The sequence below is a fragment of the Varroa jacobsoni genome, unplaced genomic scaffold, assembly GCF_002532875.2.
Source record: "Varroa jacobsoni isolate VJ856 unplaced genomic scaffold, vjacob_1.0 scaffold_1410, whole genome shotgun sequence".
Lineage (NCBI taxonomy): Eukaryota > Metazoa > Arthropoda > Arachnida > Mesostigmata > Varroidae > Varroa > Varroa jacobsoni.
Window position 1 is genome coordinate 413,574 of NW_019214312.1, and position 22,087 is coordinate 435,660.

At 42.9% G+C, this 22,087-nt stretch overlaps 1 protein-coding gene and 1 long non-coding RNA gene across 2 annotated transcripts; both read left to right on the forward strand.

The window, feature by feature from the left end:
* Window positions 1-61: 61 nt before the first annotated feature.
* LOC111269744 (uncharacterized) lies at window positions 62-8,541 on the forward strand. The gene is made up of 3 exons (XR_002685907.1): window positions 62-148; window positions 4,959-5,069; window positions 8,124-8,541. It is a non-coding gene; the product is annotated as an uncharacterized LOC111269744 (long non-coding RNA).
* Window positions 8,542-18,844: 10,303 nt separating this feature from the next.
* On the forward strand, window positions 18,845-22,067 carry LOC111269745 (extracellular serine/threonine protein kinase four-jointed). Its single transcript, XM_022849558.2, has one exon. It carries the CDS (start codon window positions 19,149-19,151, stop codon window positions 20,559-20,561), a length of 1,413 nt encoding a protein of 470 aa, XP_022705293.1. The 5' UTR covers window positions 18,845-19,148; the 3' UTR covers window positions 20,562-22,067.
* The last annotated feature ends 20 nt before the right edge of the window (window positions 22,068-22,087 follow it).

Below are 22,087 nucleotides of genomic sequence, written 5' to 3' on the forward strand. Positions count from 1 at the left end.
GGCTGATTCTGCAGTGCTGGGCTCTAGCAGACGAAAAACTATTGTTTATGTGATCGGTGTCAAATAACTGGGGGAGATCGCACTTCCTAAAGAGCATCCAATGACAAACAATGCTGACCGTTCACGCGCGAAAGTTCGTCTCTCGTTCGTACGTTCTTTACGAGCTATTCGTCATTTGTGTTATTTTTGTTTTATCTCTGTCTTACGCTGCCTATATAGTAGCTCTTAAATATAAACCTAAGGAGAACTAGGCTTATAGGTGTACATGCATTTTAGTTAAAGTTGTTGTGCGGATCTAGCTGAATTAAAGATCAGCCAATAACAAAAATCGTTAATATTTCCCACTCCTCCGCGTCAACGTGTAGAGTGTTACGTTGGGTTGATTATTAAAATTCGATGTATGACAGATTCGATTCGTTTGCAAATTGAATGGTGGAAAAAGTTTCCTTAAATTTTGAGCAAGAAATTTTGTTTCAATTCGAGCGATTCCGCTAAATTTCTAGGCCATTTACACAGTTACAAATGTTAAATTGCCGTACTTCGTTCGCATGATACAAATCTCGTTCAAAGCGAGGAGAGCACTTTAAATAGATCAGCTCAATTGAGAAACGGCGGAAGGTATCGCTTATATATTATTTAGGATACAAGTTCTGTCCTTGCTGCAAACCTGTGGTTTACTTGAACTTTTACTTGCTGCTGTGATAAGTTGATGCTATTCTTCTCAGTAGGTCGTTGGCCTGATTAATAGATGCAATAACGAATAAGGCAAATTTCGCAAAGAGCAGTGAACTTTTATCGTATGTCAGTGAAAACTCGGCACAGTGTAACCTAATGAACAATTATTTCTCCAAATTACAAAACAAAGCTCATTGGAACCGAGCGCATTCAACTTATATAGCTTTAACTAAGTTGAACAGGGTGGCAACTTCGTTCATAAATAAAAAAAATTCACCGTAAAAAAAGAGAATTGTCACACAAATAACCTCCTATAGGCGAGTTTTGAAATATATAGGAAAGCAAAATGTCTATAAATATTTGTGACCTCTACGGTCATAAATGCCATGGCGCGTGTTGAAATAAATCGCCTTAATTATATAATCTAGTTACCGTTCTAGTCAGCTTAGCTGGAACCGTTTGTGAGCTGAGCGTACGCCAGTTCTTCTTACAACAAAGTAGCTCACTTATATTTGAACACCATACTTGTAGCGTAATTTATGGATGCTCTATGCGGCCCAAAGCTCACTCCTTCAACTCGTATCGTTGATTTAAATAAGAAATATAGCAAGTGCGAGCTTTTTAGTTGCTCTCAAAAGGTCAATTGAAGATATCATGGGGTTGACTTCTTTCTGTGCACCTGACTTCGCTAGAATCCTTAAGGCCAGTTTTCACAGGTGGCAGGCTTTCACAGCTAGTTCGTGAAAGCAAGGCTCCTTTGTCATAAGCTGGTATCCCATAGCCACCACCGTAAGCGGATGAAGTCGTTCAGCATCTAGTTGCATTTGATTGGAATGAACAGGTTATTGTGATCGTCCAACAGCGACAGACGGCGGTGTGTGGGCGTTGATGCGGTACTCGTAAAGCTCGGCAGCTTTACGAGTTACCCACACATCGGGAGAGGTGTACGCAAGCTGGCGGTACTTCCTATAGCAGTCAGTCCACGCCATTAAAGTTCAGTTTGTATTCATTCATCGCAGATTTGTTTGCGGAATAGTTCGATTCGCCTGTAAAGTAAACCTATGTGAGTTTAAAATATCACCTGTGTTTGCTAGGATTGCAAGCGAAATTGAAATGAACGCGCGGGTTCGCTAGCGTCAGATCGACCACCCAGAGTCGTTCAGCCTCGATCCAACCATAGAGGACATTTCACCGATCCTCCAAGTTCATGTGGCTATCAGCATGAATAATACCGCGTGCGGTCTAGAAAAACATTGGGTCTTCGATTCGAGCTAACGAAATATTGGCCACTTCAGTTTTCCATAAGATTTTTCAATCTGGTTGGTAATTCACTATTGTGCATTGAAAAGCGTCTAGGAATGCGTCATTCAGCTGCTCCATTCAAACTATCTGTCTCATGTATGAAATATATTAGCGACTGCTAGCGTCAGTCGAACGTTCGAACAGAAGAGGTATTGTATATAAACTAACATTAGAAAAGTACAGAACTCATATTTGTCAGCTACCTTCGGTAGAAGAATCTTCATTCGTTAGATCAAAATTGTCGAAAAAATACAAGATCCGGGATCCACGACTTGTAAGCAGCGGATAACCTTAGACGGTACTATTAGCCAGCTATTGCTGACGTAGAAAGCAGCAACTAAGGAATCTTCATTACTGTTATAAACAGAATTAAAACTATTTCAGTATGCAATATCTTCAGGCAGCTTGTTCGTAGATACGTTTGTTTTTATCGGGTCAAGCCAAACTTAACACGTACAGATTTTAATGTTTTATTCAAAAATAGAGTAAAGTGGCTCCGAAATGTTTTGATACAATATATAAACAAACCAGGAAGTAAAATGCGTCAGGCATGAATAGTACGATAAGCATTATTTGAAAAACCTGAAGCCAGTATGACATCTGACATGACAAACATGTGGTAGTTACAACCTTTACATGTAAAACGATCAATGCAAGGTATCTCAGAAAAGAAGCAATAGAACTCTTTTAGCATAAATATGCACTTCTCGGCTTCCTAGTTCTTTACTTCCTAGTTTCTTCTCTATATATTTGTGATTACTACTATTAGCCACTTTGTCAAGTGTCCTATACGAGACTTTGGCCTAGTTTTTTTTTCGAAAATCTGTGGATGCATCACACTATCGTGTGACGATAATAATAATAGTAGATAAATAACTAATCTAAGTTATGAGTTAGTTAGGAAAATCTTTAAGTAACAACTTTAAATAGCGAGAGCCAAATGGACCTTGCAATCCCTACTACGCGCTTCCGCAAATACACATGAAATCGACAGAATGAGTGTTCTACCAAACGTACTCCGATGAGTGTTTCGTAATTATAACATGGGCTTTTGAAACATGTTGTTTCCAACGAGACGCTACCTATGAGCCACATACACCCTGGCGTTGTCCATCTTGGACACTGTGGTTAGCCTTCATACGATACGTAAAGATCGGCAGTGATCCTAGACTGACATCCCTGTTTTGAGACTTGAAACAGTATTGCGAAGATAGTTAACTAGCATAACATTCTTGCAAAGAATACATGTGCTCAAATGGAACATTATATGCTAACGACTTGCGCCCTGAAGAAGCGCCTTTGGTTAAGATGCAGCATATCTTTAGCAAAGACGTATTGCCCCCGCCGTCTACTAACCCGATCTTAATCTCTTTCGTTCATTCTTATTATTTGTTACAAAAATGTGGTTGAAGATTTAGCATTGTTTAACTCTTTGTAAAGGTAGACACGCCGACTAACTTCGTCGCTTACAAGCAAAGTTTCGTTTGCAAGATGAACGGTTATACACTGCAAGATAAATACTGCTGTGAAATACGACTGCTTCTTATAGCCGAGTTTTCTGTGAACAGTGAAGATATTAGCTGATATATGCTGTAATAGGACCTCTTCAGAATCCAGAAAATCACCTTTATCGATGAGCTGATCTCGATCTTTCCGCTCGCACACCTTCGTCATTGTTGATCAGCGTTCCGCACTGACCCGTTCCACGAACTTCGTCTCAGCTGATAATCTCTCGAGGCTGTGCGAGGCTTGATCTGGTGGCTTTTTGCGCCCTACCTTAACAATTAGTGGCAGTCGTTTAAGGTTTTCATCATACCGAGATGCGTAGGTATAGTAGCTTCAGGTTTCTAAGATACGAAAGTCCTTGACGGCCAGTTGGGCAATATAGTAGCCTCTTTGCGCTTCAGCCTTAAAGGGGAAGATGCTATCGCCACAAACGTAGAAACTCTGACGCATGTTCCAGATGTTTAAGAAACTACAGTGGTGGTGACCAACAAGCGTGACGAAAAAGAGCACAAAACTCGTCAGTCGGTCGGGATCAATACGACAACGCTATCACCGTTTCGATCCGAAGTGGCAAATCTCAGAAAAGGGACAGCAATAACAAGCAGCGGACATGGGGCCAGATGGAGACCAAGGCCGAGGTAAAGGCCCGGCGAGAGTGGGGTAAAATTGAACCAAACAGACATTTCGATTGGGCAACGAACTAATGTAAAAAAAGAGGCAAAGAACACGGGCCATCTCAACCTAGCGTAAGAGACCGTGCTCGGATGTACAATCATGACGATCTCATGGGAGTACCTCAAGCTTATGCTGAAGCGAACCTGGCGACCCGGGCGACTGGTCGCACCCATTAAAATAATCGGTGACACTCCACCGTAAAGGAGATGGTTCATCCCGATAAGATACTTTTTGGTATATGGTTTCTACATCTCAGGTTGATTAAAGATATAATACTTTATTCAACTATAAAAGTCAAGTCGATGTAGATGTCGAGGGAAACCAGTCTGGTTATCACAGAGAATTCTAAAGATTTTATAAATATATATCACTCGCATGTGGATTATAATTTTAGTTAAAAGTGTGCTTGCATGAAGTCAAGAATCAGATATTCTTGCAGTATCTTCGGTGATGCTTAGAATGCTCTAAGACCTAAGCGCGTCGATCGGACAATAAACCTAGTCAAATTATATTACTTAGTATTTTCGTCTCATACCAGTTTACTTCCGTTTCAAAGCAACAATCTTCTATAGAAAGCTTTGCAAGTTTAGCGAGTTAGAAGTTAAGAATCGTCCTATATTTTTTGTCTGTGTGAAAACGAAAACTACTTTAATTGATGGCAATATTTAATAAACAATTTGTAGCATATCATGTAGCCGTTTCGAGTACACGGTCATCTATACACTAGAGTAATTATGAGCAGAGTGTCGCTATGCACTCATAATGATGGTCATGTACTTCACATAGTAATTTGCTTCCAGCCTATTGTCTACGCCCGATTTCGAGCCCGGACCAGCACGTCTCCGTTCGACATGTTCTTAGCGCACTATTACGTGGACGAGAGGAGGGTAGGGAGCTTTCACATACAGAGCGTAAGCATCGCAAGGTATCGATGTCTCTACCGATCAAAAGCGGGCCAGAGGATTCTTCTGTTTGTACAGTGAAATTCCCTAATGTCCTAGAGGTCTTATGTGTTTTTTCCAAATGTCCTATAAGCAGCATCTTTAATCAAAGGAAGTCCGTATTTACAACGCGGCGTACTCTAATAGGTTTTGAAAAAAAAAAAAAAAAAAAAAAAACTTGCCAGATCTACAATATCTGCAATATTTTTTTTATGAATTTATTATTATAGCTATATACAACCTACTTTGCTAAATCTTTCTTTGCGAACTTTTTTAGTCTCCACAACTATGCCTGAGCGTAAATACTGGGACGGCGGTAGGGGGTGCGCGCTAATGTCAAATGAGATGTTAATCTGAAGCAGAAATCAAATAGATTTTCTTCGATTCAGTATGAAAGGTCCAATTTTGGTCAGGCTACTGGCTGGGCCAATAAGAGACAAGATTTTGTTTTCGTCGTCGTCATCGCTGCTGCTGATTGAGCTTTTCTTATCTATGTGGGTTTACGCGCCCGGTGTTTTTCTCATTCGACCCCCTACGCTGCGCTCCCACCGATTTAGCCGAGGCGAAGACGACAGCTTTTAGAACTAGTTGCTCGGTGAACCGATCGTCGCCAAATCGCCACCGTACGCCATTTATGGGTAGTTAAGTATGGGTTGCCATGTTTTCCCAACTACACAGGCAGGTATATTACCGTCGGGACTGCGCATTTTCATCTATGTATCTGCTTGTCTTGCTCCTTGTTTTTCAAGTAGGTCTCGCTAGCAATATCACTTGCATGTATCTTAAATATACAGCATCGTTACGCTCGCCGTTGAGTTGATTCGTATCAAAACTTAGAGAAAGTGAGTCAGCCTCAAGCGGCACCAGCAGCAGCGGTGGCGATCAGAGCATCGAGAAGGTCGTAACCGCTCGTTGTTCAGAGCCGCGTGCGATCCCCTATTGACGAGTTAGGTGAGCTGATATCCTTGGAGCTTTATCGTCAATTCCTTTTACTGATGTTACAGAAGTTCTGCTCATATGTCTATATTCGCCGTGAGACAGACACGACGAAAACGAACGACGGATGACTACGTTATAGGAATTGATTTCACTGAAACGTAGTTACGGCAGCAGCCCCGCTGAGCATGGGCAATAAGGTACGAGCGACTTGGAACCTTATGAGAATGAGGCGCATCAACTAAGCGGACGGAAACAATTACATGTCTACTTAAGTAGTCTAGTAGTTACGCACAATATAAACTGACGATAGTTAATCAGTATTATCAGTAACTGCTGGATTGTGTCAACTTACTTACATACTCTGAATATATGCTCCTTAAGGAAGATTATATCGGTGCAAACTGAAATTATGTTTGAGCTGACGCTGGCCGAACTTTAGCCTAGTCAAAAAGAAAAAAAGATGGCAGTGCGTGGCTGATTATAATCAACGAATCGTAGTCGGTCCCTTGTAATGTGTAAGTGCTAAACCTTCTAATCAGTGAAAAAAACACAGGCTTTTTCTTTACATAGTAATGAAAAAATTATACAGAAATTGACTCCTACTTTCTCTGATGATATTCTTGCCAACTTCAGGCAGATTAAATCAAGCTATTGATAATTGAGTGTCCGTAGCCAAAGAGGATGTTGCAACGAAAGAATTTCAGGTATCCTTTTTGAAAAAGTTAGATGGCATTCGATTTTTAAAATCATACGATTGTACTTCAAGCAACTGCGAGCACAAATAGCGTTTCCCACAATTCCGTTCTCATGTAAAGGCGCTTCAAAAACCTTACGCCCTGCTCGTTAATCCGAAGAAGTTGCGTGCCCCCTGCGTTTTGTCTTTTCTGGTACAAATAAACACGTCTATTTGATTTCCCCTTATCTTTCACTAATTCATGATTGTCACTAGTCAATTGCATTCGTTTTGTCTTGTTATTTGCTTCTCTATTGACTTCCCTACGGAATGCTCAGTTCCTGAATCTTGTAGGACTAGGATTTCATCCAATGTCAGTTGTTAACCAAGATGGCTGTGAGCGTCACGGATCAATTGTGGCTCTATCTAATCTAAACGAATGGTGTTTATGCTTCCTGACCGACACCATCACTTCACATGATCTTTAAAATGTAAGAGTCGTCATAGTGATTTCACTCACACCGTAAATACAATAATTACAACTGTACAATATTCAATTGCAGTACTGCGACTCTGCTAAAAGAATTATACATTTTTTAGGCTAAATATCAACTTTCTGACATAGTTATCAGTACGACAGTAGCTCAACAATCCAAGTTTTCAAGGCCTTAGGCTGTGTAGCGAAAGCGAACGAAGATCTTTGCAGAGATTATCCGAAATGTAAGAGGTCCATATCTTCGCCTAGCGCGAAATCTTTTTCAACGACAAGTAACTCATGTTGAGCCAACATATATTGCGTGCGTACTTTTCCATTCTGGATGCGGCCCACCTACAATCTCCGCGTGTTTAGCCGTCTGGGAGTGACTTACTTATATGGCTACTCTAAAACCTAATAGATATGCTCAGTTTAGCTTCCTGCTCTCACTCCGCCCCGTATGACGCGGACAAAAACATGGGGAGGTGCTGCTTACGCTGAAGGGCGAAAAAATTTCTAGCCGTAAAGATTGTGACTTTTCCAATAGTCTATATGTCTAGTTTCGCATCTACTTGCTTGATAGAGGTTCACTCGGGCGAATGAGTAAGTAAGTAGTCGTATCTTTATGAAGTGCCGCGCACAATATGCATCTCAAAAGTTGGTTCACTTAATCCGCTGAACTATAGGGATCGATCTGTACGTTAGAACAGCGCCGGAATAAGCCTCTCTATAGTTCCCTTGGGCCGATCTTTTTCAAAATATCTCTGGCTTGTCGCTATCTCGCATGGCCCCTTATATTTTTCTAAAGTTGTTGAGGTCTTCGCCGAAGTCAAGTCGCAAGACCTAACGGAGGTAGATGTTCGTTCCTTAATGTAAAGAAGAACATCGAAATTCAGCGGAATCGGCCTAACCTGACTCTGTGTGGTTGTGGTTGCAGATCTATGGGTGGCGGTGCCTCGCTGCATCAAGGGACAGGTAGAATTCAGCCTGGATGAGTTCGGCCGAGCCCTCGAACCAAGTCTAGAACTCATATAAGTTGTACCGAGTCCTCTAGAATTGTGCTAGTTATAGGCAATTTCCGTGCTTGGCGCTCTACACCGACCCGAAGTACCAGTGGTTTAGCTGGTTTGTGTGAGTCTGTGCTTCATTAAGCCGTAACATCAAACACAAAGGCAACATGTTTAACTACCTACAGTCTCACAACCTGTTATGGTTGTCGATAAAGATGAAAAGAAGTCATTTCAGTGTGAGTCAACAGCTCTAGTGATAGGATATCACCAGCGAATTTATGCGTCAATAAAGTATGAGCCCAAATCATAAAATATACTTCAATAAATAAAGATTGAATCTACGTATGACGGTTTTGACTTATTGGTTTGGCTATTACCAACAATTTTTCTATTGGTGTTGGCTTCGGGTACGATTGTTTGCAATAGAAGTTAACATGCGTGCTCACCATAAATGTGAATGTATTTCCCGGAACCATGTGCGATAGCGTCGCGTCAATCCGTATCGTCCTCGCCGTATGCCCGGGCTAGAAGATAACGCGATCGTGAATAAACGTCGATTGCTACAGAGCTATCATAAACATCGATGCAGACGCAAAGAAAGGTACAAATGGCAGCGGGTCATGTCCGAGTCAAGGGTCATACACTTAGATCAACATGTGTATACCGTGAGGTCATAATTTGTATTGTTTTTCTACATGCTCATTAAGGTGTTCACTGATCTATTGTAGAGTAAATTAGTCTCATTGTTTCTTCTATCTACCGCATTTATTGTTATATTCGAAATCAGCTAACTGACCGCCGTAATTACATGTTCATCTTTCGTGTCGTTTATTTTTCGTCCACACTCGGCCCGCCCCTTCCCGCCTACAGTTTGAATGTTCGCACCTCGTTGCGCTACTGGTCACGCGTGTTCCATTGTCCCCCCCCCCCCTCCCCCCGGCCCTTTCTTTCGCCCCTTTTTTAAGCGACCGACTTACGATGTATGTTGAAATGATAGGGTGTTCCAAGAACCAGAAGGTTCACCATCGCTATTGGCTTTGAGGGGGATCTAAGGGTCTCCGGTGAATGCGATGGAACTCGCGCGGGGTGTCCTCACGGTCTCACGGCTAGTCTGAAGCGCAATTTGAAATGTTGGAAGTATAATAGGAAACAGTAAGCCGAATCGGAGTCGGCTCGATTGGCTTCCCGTCGAGCTCAATTGCAGCCTAGGCCTCCTTCGTAGCCATGGCGCTCAGCCTAATTATAGTAGGCGTTGCTATTGGCAGTGCTTCGCCGTTTGCTACGGTCGACTATTGATCGTAGATGGGAAGTTACGCGTGCGTCTAGGTAGCCAATTGCATTGATTCGTGCAGTTGCCCCTATTGCTTACATCACTATAATGTGTACGAGACATACGTAGGTTTTTTGCACGCATATGGAAGTAACAGCTTGTTGTTATAATAATATTTGTAAATATATATGATATATAAGATGTATATATCTGAAAATTTTCGCTAGTTTATCAAGTTTGTAACATTTTTATGATTTATTGGCGAACAGATGACATCGCAGGGGCCTTAATAAGCACAATATAAGCTGCTTCCTTACAATAGAATATACCCTTTAAACATGTATAAATTGAGGTTTCTCAGATGCTCGAGGTTTCTTAAATCTTTCATGTTGATAGGTGTAAAATTTTTGCCAGTCACAATGTACTTGCACACTCTTCATCCAAAAAAATCCCTCAAGCCCTGAAAGGTTAGGGACCAAATTATTATTAGGTAAATATTAAGCAACAGATATATAACGAGCAATAGAGATTACACACTAGTGCACCATGTATTCTCTCATGAACATTATAAACAATCTGATATCGATAAGTGACACTCTGTCCTTTTTTTTCGTATAAACGTCTCAGTTTTCTCTGTCCGTAAAGGCCATATTCAGTGTCGATTAATCTTGGAACGCAACACATTTAGCGAACGCTTCAAAAGGCGCGTTTTGTTAACAGTGATTTGCATTTTAGTTTCCCTTGATAGGCACATGCTGTGCAGTCGATTCGAGCACAACATATAACCTAGATTAGGCCTGCAATAACAAAAAAAAAATGTTCGACGATATAGTATCTGTATCGTCGGAAACAGTGTCACGTTAGATAACGTAAAACTTTCGATTTCAAATACCCGAGAAGAAAGAAAGAAAGAAAGAAAGATGGGTACTAGATCAATGTGAGAGGAATTTTTGAGGGTGCCCTTTACTCGCATACTATCGAAATCATTGTGTGAGCTTTAGATTGCGAAGTGGCAACGTATTTCAATTGTAGCACCATCCGGCTGTCCGACTATAACGTTACGTTCTGTATGCTGTAATGGTATTATATGGTAACACAGATAATAGTCTGTGACTAAATTAAACATATTTGAATCGGAGGAAAAATTCTCAGCAAATCAAGTTTACTTGTCCTGGGCTATAGTGTCCTCGAAACTGCCTGATCAATCTAGCCATAAGGATATCTGCACGGTACAGTACATAAGTTTGCTGATATGGAAAGAACAGTTGAAGTTCACGAGTGCAGAAATCAATGTATCCTGATGTATTTTTTTCGTATATTTCTAAGCTTCGCTCGTGCACTTACTTAGGTTATAGTCAGAATACTATGTTAGGACGCATGAAACAATTGTCACCAGAAGAGCGTTTAGTTTTCGTAAAAATATTTTTACTTAGAATTTATTAGAGGCTACGCGGATGCGGCGTTTTGCCTTTTTTTTTTCTTGTCCATATTAATACAGAGATTTTAGGCTGGAGACTGAGCTCGTATAATTGCTTTTAGTGTTTTAATTTCTTTTCAGTTTGCTGATAACCAATATTATAGAGCCATAAAAAATATAGAATTTTATATCATCTGTATAGAGAAGGCATCAGTTTACGAAAATGAAAGTAAGAATTTTAACAAAAATGCTGTAGAACGATTTTTAATCTGGACAATATTCTCAAGTTTTATAACGCACCGTAGTATTTCTTTTTAATTTTGACATTTTTTTTTTATATGGGTATCGAAATACCGTCTAAGATGAAAGCTAGTATCTCGAAATTAGTTAATTTTAATTGGACGTAAATATAGCGACAGAGTTTTTTCGAAGTTTCATTTTGGAATCAGGTATCGGTCAAACGAAGGTTACAATTAACCTGTTTCCACGAGACGAGCCACACAAGATAAATAACTTTTCTTAACTGACCTTAGCTAAATAAGTGTATACTAACAAAAATAAACCCATATACGCTGCCACTACAATAGACTCTGAATGAACGGTAATCCGCAATGAATGTTTGCAAGTCGGAATCAAATAACGCAACTGAATGCTTTATATTCGCGTACATATACAGAATTTCGGAACGACGTTACAATGGGTCTAACCCGTGGGGACTAAATGACAGCGTGCTCACAAAAGTGATAATACAATACTCATAGCAATGTGCTCCAGCAACAACAGGCACAATTTCGAAAAGGTGAGACCACCCTTGAATGCGTGAGGGTACCCATATATTAACGTAACAGATCCACTGCCAATGGGGCAATCGTTTCTTGTAAGTACAAGCGGGCGGACAGATCCAATAGTCTTGTCTACTATTTTAAAGTGTTCAACGACTTTCGATGTTCAAACAGGTACGTATCTATGCATACACAGCTCGTACACCTTGCCTGCACAATGCAGTAACGCTTTTTGATGTTGCTCACTCCTCTGGTTAGGTCTGATACGAACTACTTCAAGCATACGGCGAGGTAGAAAAAACAGAGAGGGTCTCATACGAGTGGTGCAGTTGTGGTACCTAACTCTGTCTTAGTTACAAGTACCGAAGTGTATATGGACATGGCATGGATCGTATAGTGTTTAGAAGCCTTGTGCTGTATTGCAATGTCGTAAGGAAATCGGACAGAGGATGTACAGCGATACATCTAGAGGACGAGACCACCCTACGGCTTTTCTATTACATGTAGGTTTTTAACCATAATTCGGCACGTAGGCAGGCAGGTAGATAAATGCCTACATCAATGGCTTGACTGTCTTTGTCTTCTTGTTCTGCGTAAGCCCATCGTCGCCAGATAGTCGATCGCCACTTGAAAACGCGCAGTTCACACGGCGATTGCGGTGAAGCGGTCTTGCGGACGCCGGCCACCTCAGTGCACGATGTATTGATGCGTTCTTCTTTTTTAAAAGATTCGCTCAGTGTCCCAACATTTTCTCTGTCCGCTCAACTGGCCGCCACTAGTTCAATATTTCTCTGGACCCACGGACCTAATTATCTTCGTCCGATCCATGTCGCAGTCCCATGATTCAGACTTTTAGAGTCGTAAGACTACATCGCCTCTTATCGCAAGGATCTTTTTTACTGGCGCTGTTGTTGCACGAAGAGCGAATTCGAGATCGTTTCTTGTCCGTTATCTTGCAACAAAGGGCCTTTGGCCAAATCTATAGAACTAGTAAAGATGATTAGAATCCATGTGGGGCTTCAATGTTACAAGGGCCAGAAAACAGGGTTCGTTCAACCCACTCGCTGTGCTTGGTGCTTCTCGGGGGCTCGACTATTACACATCAGATTTTTCGCCGGACACTTGGTAATTTAGATGCGTGTGTGAATCCTTGTTGTCTGTGCTTCGATCTCGGCCCTCGCTTAACCCAATAGCTACTTCAGATCGACAATGAGATGTCAGTCTCGAGATAAGTGCTGTATAGAAAAATAGGGGGACAAAGCTGAAGATTTTGTTCCCGAATGCGATGGGGATACCGAGCAAAGTTAAAACCTCGCGTCTGCATTCACGCACGCATCTATGTCTGTATAGAGATTTATAGGCGCATATGAAATAGCATATGGCTTGGCATAGAGTTTTGAAATGCAAACTGCCAGAGGGAAGTCCGCGTACAGCCCAGCATTCGGTGCTGCGAGCGGTGCAAATGGCTATCGAATTGCTTGCCGATCTCTAAACAGATAAACTTCGAATTAATATGGCGCTGTGATATGGTTCGAATATTTATAAGAGACCGAAGAAACATTCCGAAGAGTGTGATAAAGAAATATATTCTCAACCCGAAAAGGTTTTCTTCAAAGCTCTCTGCAGCTTTTTTTTTAGCAGCGCCAATATAAACGCACGTACACGCGCACCATTAATATAGATATATTTTGAAATTTACTAAACCGTTCTAAACTTGCTTCAAAGCGTTCACCTGATCTTTTATAGCTTCCGGTGAACTACTGATACACCCTATGAAAGTGCAACGAACTCCAATAATAGATATTAACGTTCCTTGCCTAAAAACGGCTTTTTTTGTTTGGGTTTATCTTGGAGTAAGCAAGGGGAGGAACGCGGCATTGTCTAGCAACGTCGTCAGACGTAATTGCTTTGTGCGAATTCTTCTTTAACGCTTCGCTTTAGAATTATTTCGACCTTTATAACAGAACATCTCTTTTTGAAGACCTCCGGCTGTACATTATCCATGGCCGTATAGCGACGAAAACCGATCAGATCAAACAAATGCATTTCTTTTTAAGTATGACTGCTCTCCAAGGGAACTTCCATCTCGGTTCGAGACCGTCATGGGCCTGCCTGTCCGGGGTCATGCTGCGACCGTTTCGGACAACCGGCAACGAGCGCCCAGCGTCGCACTCTGGACGTCATTAAACCGCGCCGCAATAATTTTTCTGTGCGGTCGTGTATTCAATTGGCTTAGACAATTACAGCGTTTCTGCTTCCTCTTCCATAGGCTGTCCGCTAAAAGCGGCCCACCACCAACTCCACATCACAGGTATTTCGAAATTATCTCCGCGTCGCTAGTTCTCTTTTGACTGCTATTTTGCAGGCGCGACACCATCTCGGTCACTCAGAATGTAGCATTGGGCGAAACGACACGCATTGTGTCGCTCCCCCGTCGAGAGTTCACTGGCGCCCTAGGTTTGACCTTAGGTCGCCGTTGAAGAGGCCACTGGCAGTTGAGTCATTGTCGAGCAACCGCGTCTCATCGGTTAACAAAGCTCTGGGGAAGACGCAATATCCTTGCTAAATGTCCCATATCAGCTATATCAAAAAGCACCGAGTAGTAAGCTAGATCCTTGTAAATGTTTTCGTAGACATGTACACAGGCGTCACGGGCTCTATGAGAAACAGCAAACATTAAAGAGCTTCAGGCTGAAGGAAGAGAACACCGACGACGTTGTTCAAAAACGCCGTTGTCTTGACAACAACAATAGCAACAAACCAGATACAAACCTGCGCAAGCCGAAACGCACTATATATATATATATATATATATATATATATATATATATATACGAACGAGTGCGTCGAGATAAATACATTTTCATGAATACGTCGCGATGTATTATAAATCAACATGACCGCCCGCTGGCAGTTCCAGCTGATCTTTGCTGCTCGCGCCCTTTCCTGATATGCCGCTACTAGATCCCTATGATATCTTCAAACGGTACAAAGGAGTAGACTAAAAAGCTCGTCCTTAGTGGAAGAGATCGTTACGCGGCGAGCCGGCGACATCATGTTACGTGACGGCCTATGGCCGAGAAACGGCTATGCCAACTGAATGAAGTCGGAAGGCCGTGTGTAATACTCAAGCCTAAAGAACGACGGTAAATAGGCTTGACCCACGTAGCCTCTCTATGAGACCAGTATCAAGTGAGTTATCAATTTTTCTGCGTGACATCACATTGATTCGCTGTGTCCAAATCGGCTGCACGCACGGCAGTGTCTTGCAGACGTGCATACCAGGAGAGTCAACTTGTAAACCGGCAGACAGTACTCGCATTCAACGGCAACACTGCACGTCTCAGCTGCTATAAAATTAGAGACTGGCAAAGTGGAAAATGCTCCTGGGTGAACGCCACCTGTTGACGAACGGAGTCGCAATCAAAAAAACAATTGAAAAACACACAAATATATCCGGACAGGCGGAAACGATTAATCTGGGTGTAGTTAGTCCTCACTACTTTAAATGTTTATTTACATTGACGAAGCAGAGTTACTTAAGGACGCGTGTAGGTTTTACAGATACGACGGCGGCATACCGCCTCATGCACGAAGCCAATAGCCAGCTCCAACCAAATAGCGAGAAGTTCTATTTCGGTCAAATGTTGCGTTTCACATGCTTAACGAGCACCCGCTGTGAACGCCATGAGACTAGTGTGACAGCAGTCGCGTATACCGACTAGCACGATGCGTACGAATGTATTACATCTACAATAGTTCCAAATTACAAGATAATAGAAATGGCTGCGTTTTTAAGTAATCAGTTAAATGTCAGTTCAGCTAATGATTTTCTATCGGATCATTAAATTAGCTTGATCCAGAACGCCAGTTGAGCCCTGTCGGAAGGCCACTTCAAGATAGGTGCGCCGAACGGAAGCAGGCTCGAATTTTTACACTGCGGTGCGACACGGCGACTGGGGGGATCAGGGCAAATGTTCGACTTGAAGGATCTATGAGCGAACAGAGAAGCATATCGCGCAGACGGTTAACCTGGCAGTGGATTGGCTTATTGTGGGAATATGAATATGGCGACCGATCGAGTCATCGGTACACACAGCCCTAGCAGGTATCAACGTTGAATGGTGACAAGGTAAACACATGTACAAATTGATTAGAGGGAAGACTCGAGTCGAGTGGCATGCTTTAGAAAAAGGCCATTCAACATATCCTACATTCTATATTGTGTGCAGGATTGAGCCGCCGAAAGCGTACGTACGGCGTCTCGCAAAGCCTATGTAAGCGCCGTCGAATTTCGAAGATTCGACTTATGAATTGAGTTTAGTGGTATGCGTGTTTTTTTCATGATAGGTCGTTTACGCCAGGAAGCGTTATGGGCTACCTACATTGGGCATTTTTTATAACGAATTATTTAGCATACTCAAGTGGGCGAGCTTCGGGGCATTGACATTCTGCGCTGGATTATTCAGAGCGCACCCATTTCATGTAGTAAACCTGATTTGCTCTAAACTGATAGCATCATCAACAGTTCTACAGAAAACGTTTATCAAATCCTGTCCTGAATGCTATAAATTTGTCCACATTGTCACTTGTATCATATATATGCATATAATGTACTGCATTTCAGATTATGTTTTTTAAGCATAGTGCATATCTTACTGGAGAACCTGAATCAATTGTTGGCGTTCAAGGCGTATTGATTTTTCTGACTTCGCGGAGGGGAGTGATGACAAAATTGCGTCAAAGACTTACAACGCTGTCTCTCGTGTAGATCGATTGATGGCTGTTATTCCATATCCTGACAGAGCTACTTAGCCATCGAGGAGCACAAACCCAAGCGTCCCAAGCAAACGCAATCGTGCTTGGACGAGTCCGAATGATCTGGTCTAGGCAGGTATTCGTATTGAAACACCTTCTGGCTAATTCTGGTTTCATCAGGGAGGGAAGCATTATTCAGAGTGAATTTTTTGTGCTTCTTCTAGCGTTTCACGTGCTCGTCTACTGAAGTTCATCGCTTTGAGTTTGGATTCAAGGGCCACGAAGTCGAGGTACGGCTGAGATACGCCTGTGGCCAACATCGGCGACGGTCCAATCTCTGTACCGGCAAGTGCAAAAGGAACCCGACTAAGAGTGAGCTTCTGTGCGCATAACCACAACACCAACCCCAATGGCAGGATCAACTTCTCTACTTTACTGTATCCGAAACAAACAGATTATCAACTGGTGCCGCGTACGCACTGCGAGCGTACATTTATTCCTTCCCATTTGTAGACAAAGTCCGAACTGATTTAAGACCTCGCGATTAATAGTTTGAAAACTGTGGAATAGCACTGAGGTCGTATTGGGGTTAAAATTAGAGTAGGCGATCTAAACCTCAGCGTTGAATTCGCTTTGTGAGCAGCGGTGAGTTGACGGCTGTGAAGATCCAAAGTTTATGCGACAGCGCGAACTCTTCCCGGCATCCAGCTGACGACACAATGGACCACCTCAAGAAAATATCAATTTCTCAAAACGCTTGTTTCTTCCAGTGCTCTCTGTACCTTTGCACCTGTGCGCCCCGCCGCGCGACGTTCGGGGTTACGACTGTTGTGTGCTGCCCATGGCCGTATCTATGTGAGTGCGTTCCTTTGTGTTTATACATTTAGGCCGGTTGCGAAGACTCCCATGGGCTTGATATGGCTAGACCATGTTCAATAAATGATGTAGCTCATTTGGACCGAACGATCGCCCAAAGGCATGACCTCGGACAATCGCAAGTCCAAGCTACTATGTGCCTGGGAGAACATGGGCCTTTTCTTAGCCAGCAGCTCAACAATCTGGGTTTAGAAAGGTTTTGATAAAAAGGTTTCGATGCCAGTAACGTTCGGTCATCGAAACGATTTTGGCATTTTCCATTGACCGACCAATAAAGTTAAGACGGATGCACTTCCTACGACTCTACAAACAGCCCAGTATAATTTAATTGGGAGATCGGCTTTCGAGCAGCAGCAGAAGAGTAAACAGCCAGGGACCAACGAGCAGCTCAGGTAAAAGGTAGAAAAAGAAACGGAGAGGATGACGATGACGAAGGGACGAATAGGAAAGCTACTTCCCTAACACACCCTACGCATATGAAAAGACGTAACGAGACATAAGCGGGCATTTCTATTGTTGCTCAGGAGGCATCTACGAAGTATGAACGTGTCAGGGAACGCAAACATCTCTGTAAACAAGGTGATTTATCGGTAATAGGCCTGATTTTTTCTTTCATAAATAAGATCTATTTGATTTGAAAATAGTAAATTTATATATATATATATATATATATATATATATATACATATATACATATATATAGTTCGATATAGACCTGCGGGATTCAAAGTAAGTAGAAGTTTCACATCGAACCATATTGAAAAGCACTATACGTTGTTCAATTGTATTAAATTCGCTTTGCTTAAATACACTGATGTCATTTAATAACTAAATAAAATGGCTAAAAATATTATATATTTATGATGTTATTTGTTTTTACATATTTAATTAATTTATATTCATAGATATGTTCTATTCCATTTTTTATATATGATACGAAAATACACCCGTGATAGCTTAGTGGGTAATTCGTGGTAAAATGTGGGGCGGCCCCCTAATCCTAAGGATATGTCGCGGTCTAGGTTCGAACCCAAACATAGACACACGATTCGTTTCGCGCTGACCGGAGCCAGCCGTCTGATGCAATGCCCCAATGGCTATATCGAACGTAAGACTCAAAACGTAGTAACGTAATAATAAACGTAAAAACGAAATAATCCGCCTGCCTGTTTTGTGACTATATGTATGATGTGATGTGCCAATATAGAAAGCTGAATAAGACAGCTTTCTTCGATTGCAAGCTATGTCTTAAAAGTTATAATGTTAAAAGTATGACTTAAATGAGGTTACATGTAATGATACATTCAATCGTACCGGTCTATAGTCGCTTTGGGTAGCGAATTTGTTAGAGTTATTACCCAGGGAAATACAGCATTTTTTCTTGACTTGTCGCCAGTAAGAAAGGTAATGAACCGCCTGAAATGAAAAATATGAACGACTAATGACAACAGAATAATGATTGCCGAAGTCTATCGGGATTCGTACATACGCACCTTATCCGTACGCCGCAATTCGGTAGATCACCGAAGGGCGGCGCTGCTGTCGCATTCCTTCGTGCCGCTCATTCCTATGTGCGAACCTCTTAAGCCGGGTGCCGGTCGAAGAGGTCCTCATTCACCCTCGGACGAATCACTTGCGAAGATAGGCAGCAAACTGAGGCAGACTAAACGAAAAGTGCGCACGACGGCGTGTGCATGAGAAAAAACACCCGTCAGAGTATTTTCACCCAGCTATTCTTCACATTGGTGACAAAACTGTTCAGTGTCAGAACATAGTGCTCAGTAGTGCGCACCGTGTGGGTGGACTGCGGATATATCGACGGCGCGTATGCAATATACGTTTGTGTAAAATGGCTTACTATACAGACCGAACGTTGGTCTGCCAGCCGACGACGATGGTGTACCCACATGTGCACTATCCAGTTGAACAGAAACTACCGATCGAGTCGATCTATGCCGAGGTGATCGAAGACATACCGCCGAAGACGCCTACGAAAACGGAGACAACTAATCGACGCTATGTTTTTGTGGCGATTCTCGCTATGTGCCTGGCGATCATCTCAGTTGCTCTTACACTCGTCATCTTGTCAGGAGCACTGAATCAAGCCCGTCCAATGCTGTTACGGAGCTCGCTGGCCGGGCAGCCGGTGCAAGTTACAGAACGACCTGCGGTACCTTTTCCCCGTGTCAATAGTTTCGTTGTCGTTGGCAGGCCACAAACGCGCAAGCCGATCGCGCTGCGTCAACTTCGTCTCAACCACAGGTCGCATAGCGAAGCTATGACAACTCCAGAACCCATATCTCAACTTCCGTCTGTCGACGGAGTTTTCTGGACAGATGCAGCAGAAGCATCGGTGCCTGGTGGTTTCAAGCAACGTCAAGCGATGCACTGGAAAGCGACTGTAAAAACAGCACGCTTCGTCGATGTGCGCGAAGGCTGTGGTCGCATGCAGAACCGACTCGTCGAGCTAAACGATCAAGTACTGGCTTGCGCACGCTACCGCCAAAACAACGATCAGATTCAAGGAGAGCTATTTTCGTTCTATCTTGCACAGCAGCTGGGTATTCCTAATGTAGTCCCGGTAGTGGCCACTCGGGCAACCGGTAAGCAATGGAGTGAAGTGGCACCGAAAGTACGCCAAGCTCGTTGGCAGCCAAATCGACCTGTGATCCTGTCTAGGTACCTCGAAGATCTCGAGCCTGCCTACATTCCCGAGCTGCTTCGGGACAAAAACCGACATCTACATCCGTCCGATATGAAGAATATGACACGCAGTCAAATACAGGAATTGGTACAGTGGAGCGACCTAATAGTTTTTGATTACCTGACCGCTAACCTCGACCGTGTTGTCAACAACCTCTACAACTTACAATGGAACCCAGGAATGATGGCAGCACCGGCGCACAATTTGCTCAAGGATCCGCAGACGGGACTGCTTGTCTTCCTTGACAACGAGTCCGGCCTGGTCCATGGCTATCGTCTCCTTGACAAATACCACAGCTATCACAAGACATTTCTACAATCGCTGTGCGTGTTCCGCCGTCAAACGGTTCAGCAGGTTCAATACTTGCTCAAAATATCGAGCGACCAGCTCGCGCAGATGATGCAGAACGCTTTCCAGAGCAACTCGCCTGGCATGGACCAGTATCTGCCTCCATTACCACAGCGATCTATCGACACTCTTCGACTGCGGCTGAAGCACGTCACGGAGCAGGTGGACCGATGCCAGGCGCAGTATATCAGCAGCGCCAACCAGCGGTAGCTTCGAATAGGATATCGCGGCGACCGTACAGGCATACGGCTAACGATTTAGATGGTCGCTGTTCGCTGTCTTGTTGTTGTATTTTAAATAGTTATTATTGCCAATGTTACAGTAGTATTACGAGTTGTTAGCTAGTTCATTAGTTAGTTAGTTGCAACTTTGAAGTTGTTCTTCGAAAACGGTCGTGGTCTGGCCCCATCGGTAGCAGCCTATTACCTGTGCAGCCTGCGATGTGTTTCGAGGTTTAAAGTAGGTAGTCGCGGCTTGTAGCCGAACGGGACACAAAAGCAGCCTACGGCGATATGGGATATGCGCTGGAGATTTTGATTCGCTCTATTTCTGTCTTCTTTTCTACCTCTTTTTTTCTCCCCTGATACGCTTCGTTCTCTCTAGTTGTGTTCAGCGTATTGTTGGCATTGTGAGCAGACTCACTTGGTACAGCGTATTGTGATACGGGCGACTGCGCGTTTCGTGGGAAGACCTCGGATTCGCTGCACAGGCTCGAGACAGCCTTACAAGAGGTTTTTGATGACGGGACTAGAAGGTCCGATCACAGAGCAAGCGAAAGCCGGTGTGACATTCCACCCTTTTATTCGTAGCGGTTTGCGAAAAGGATTTCGTTGCGAAGCTTCCATCATCAACTTGCAGAAGTTATTCGGCCGATGAATATACCCTGGTACCTTACGATTGTTCCTTCTGCTATAACCACCTAAGGCCTCAAAGCCTGCATATGATAGATTAGCGGTTTAAGTGGAAAAAAAAGCGAATTATAATCTATGCAACAACGACGTTTGCCATCGTCCGATCACCTAACTCTTGCGTTGTCTCGGATCCTTCTAGAGCAGTGCCTTAAAAATCATTAACCGTACGTGCATTAGTGTCCATATTCAAACAACTTTGTTGATGTTGATTCTATTCATAGGTTAGCGTACCTATACAGCGTGGTTCAGATCATTTCTACTGCTCGTATCTAAGAAACAGGCAGCTCGTGTCTGGCCATATGTCTACTGGGTTTCCTAGATAGTTAATTGTGTCTGGGCCAAAACGTCTGGGTTCGCGTTTCAAGCATTCACTCGATTGTCGCTGTATTTTCTATTGCGCTCCAGCGTATCTAGCTGAGAAACGTTCGCCCGCATCGTCACACTGGATCGCGAATGCGTTCTTTTGCGGCAGCCGCAATAATAACGCCTGCATCGGTGAAAACTTCGACCGATACGCTTCCTATGCACTTTTACCGAACTTCGAAAAATTTTCGAGCATTAAATTAGGATTTTCGCACACATTTTTCTGTCTAACGCGGCATGTCCCGAATGTGTTGTGATCTGCTAGTTTCGTTGCTTTGTGTACAATAATTACAATAATAATCTTGCGTATTCCTTTTCTCGCGGGTGGTAGTAACTTGCAGGAAAAGGCGATAGTTAGCACAAGAGACGTTCACGAGCGCGCCTAGTCAAACCTTATGTGAGATCTTTATAGATTAGGTAGAACTGACAAAATGTGTAAGCACTGTATATATATATATAAAA

Bases quoted from the DNA above. Each gene is read 5' to 3' on its own strand.
- LOC111269745 (XM_022849558.2), top strand. From the start codon at position 19,149: ATGGCTTACTATACAGACCGAACGTTGGTCTGCCAGCCGACGACGATG.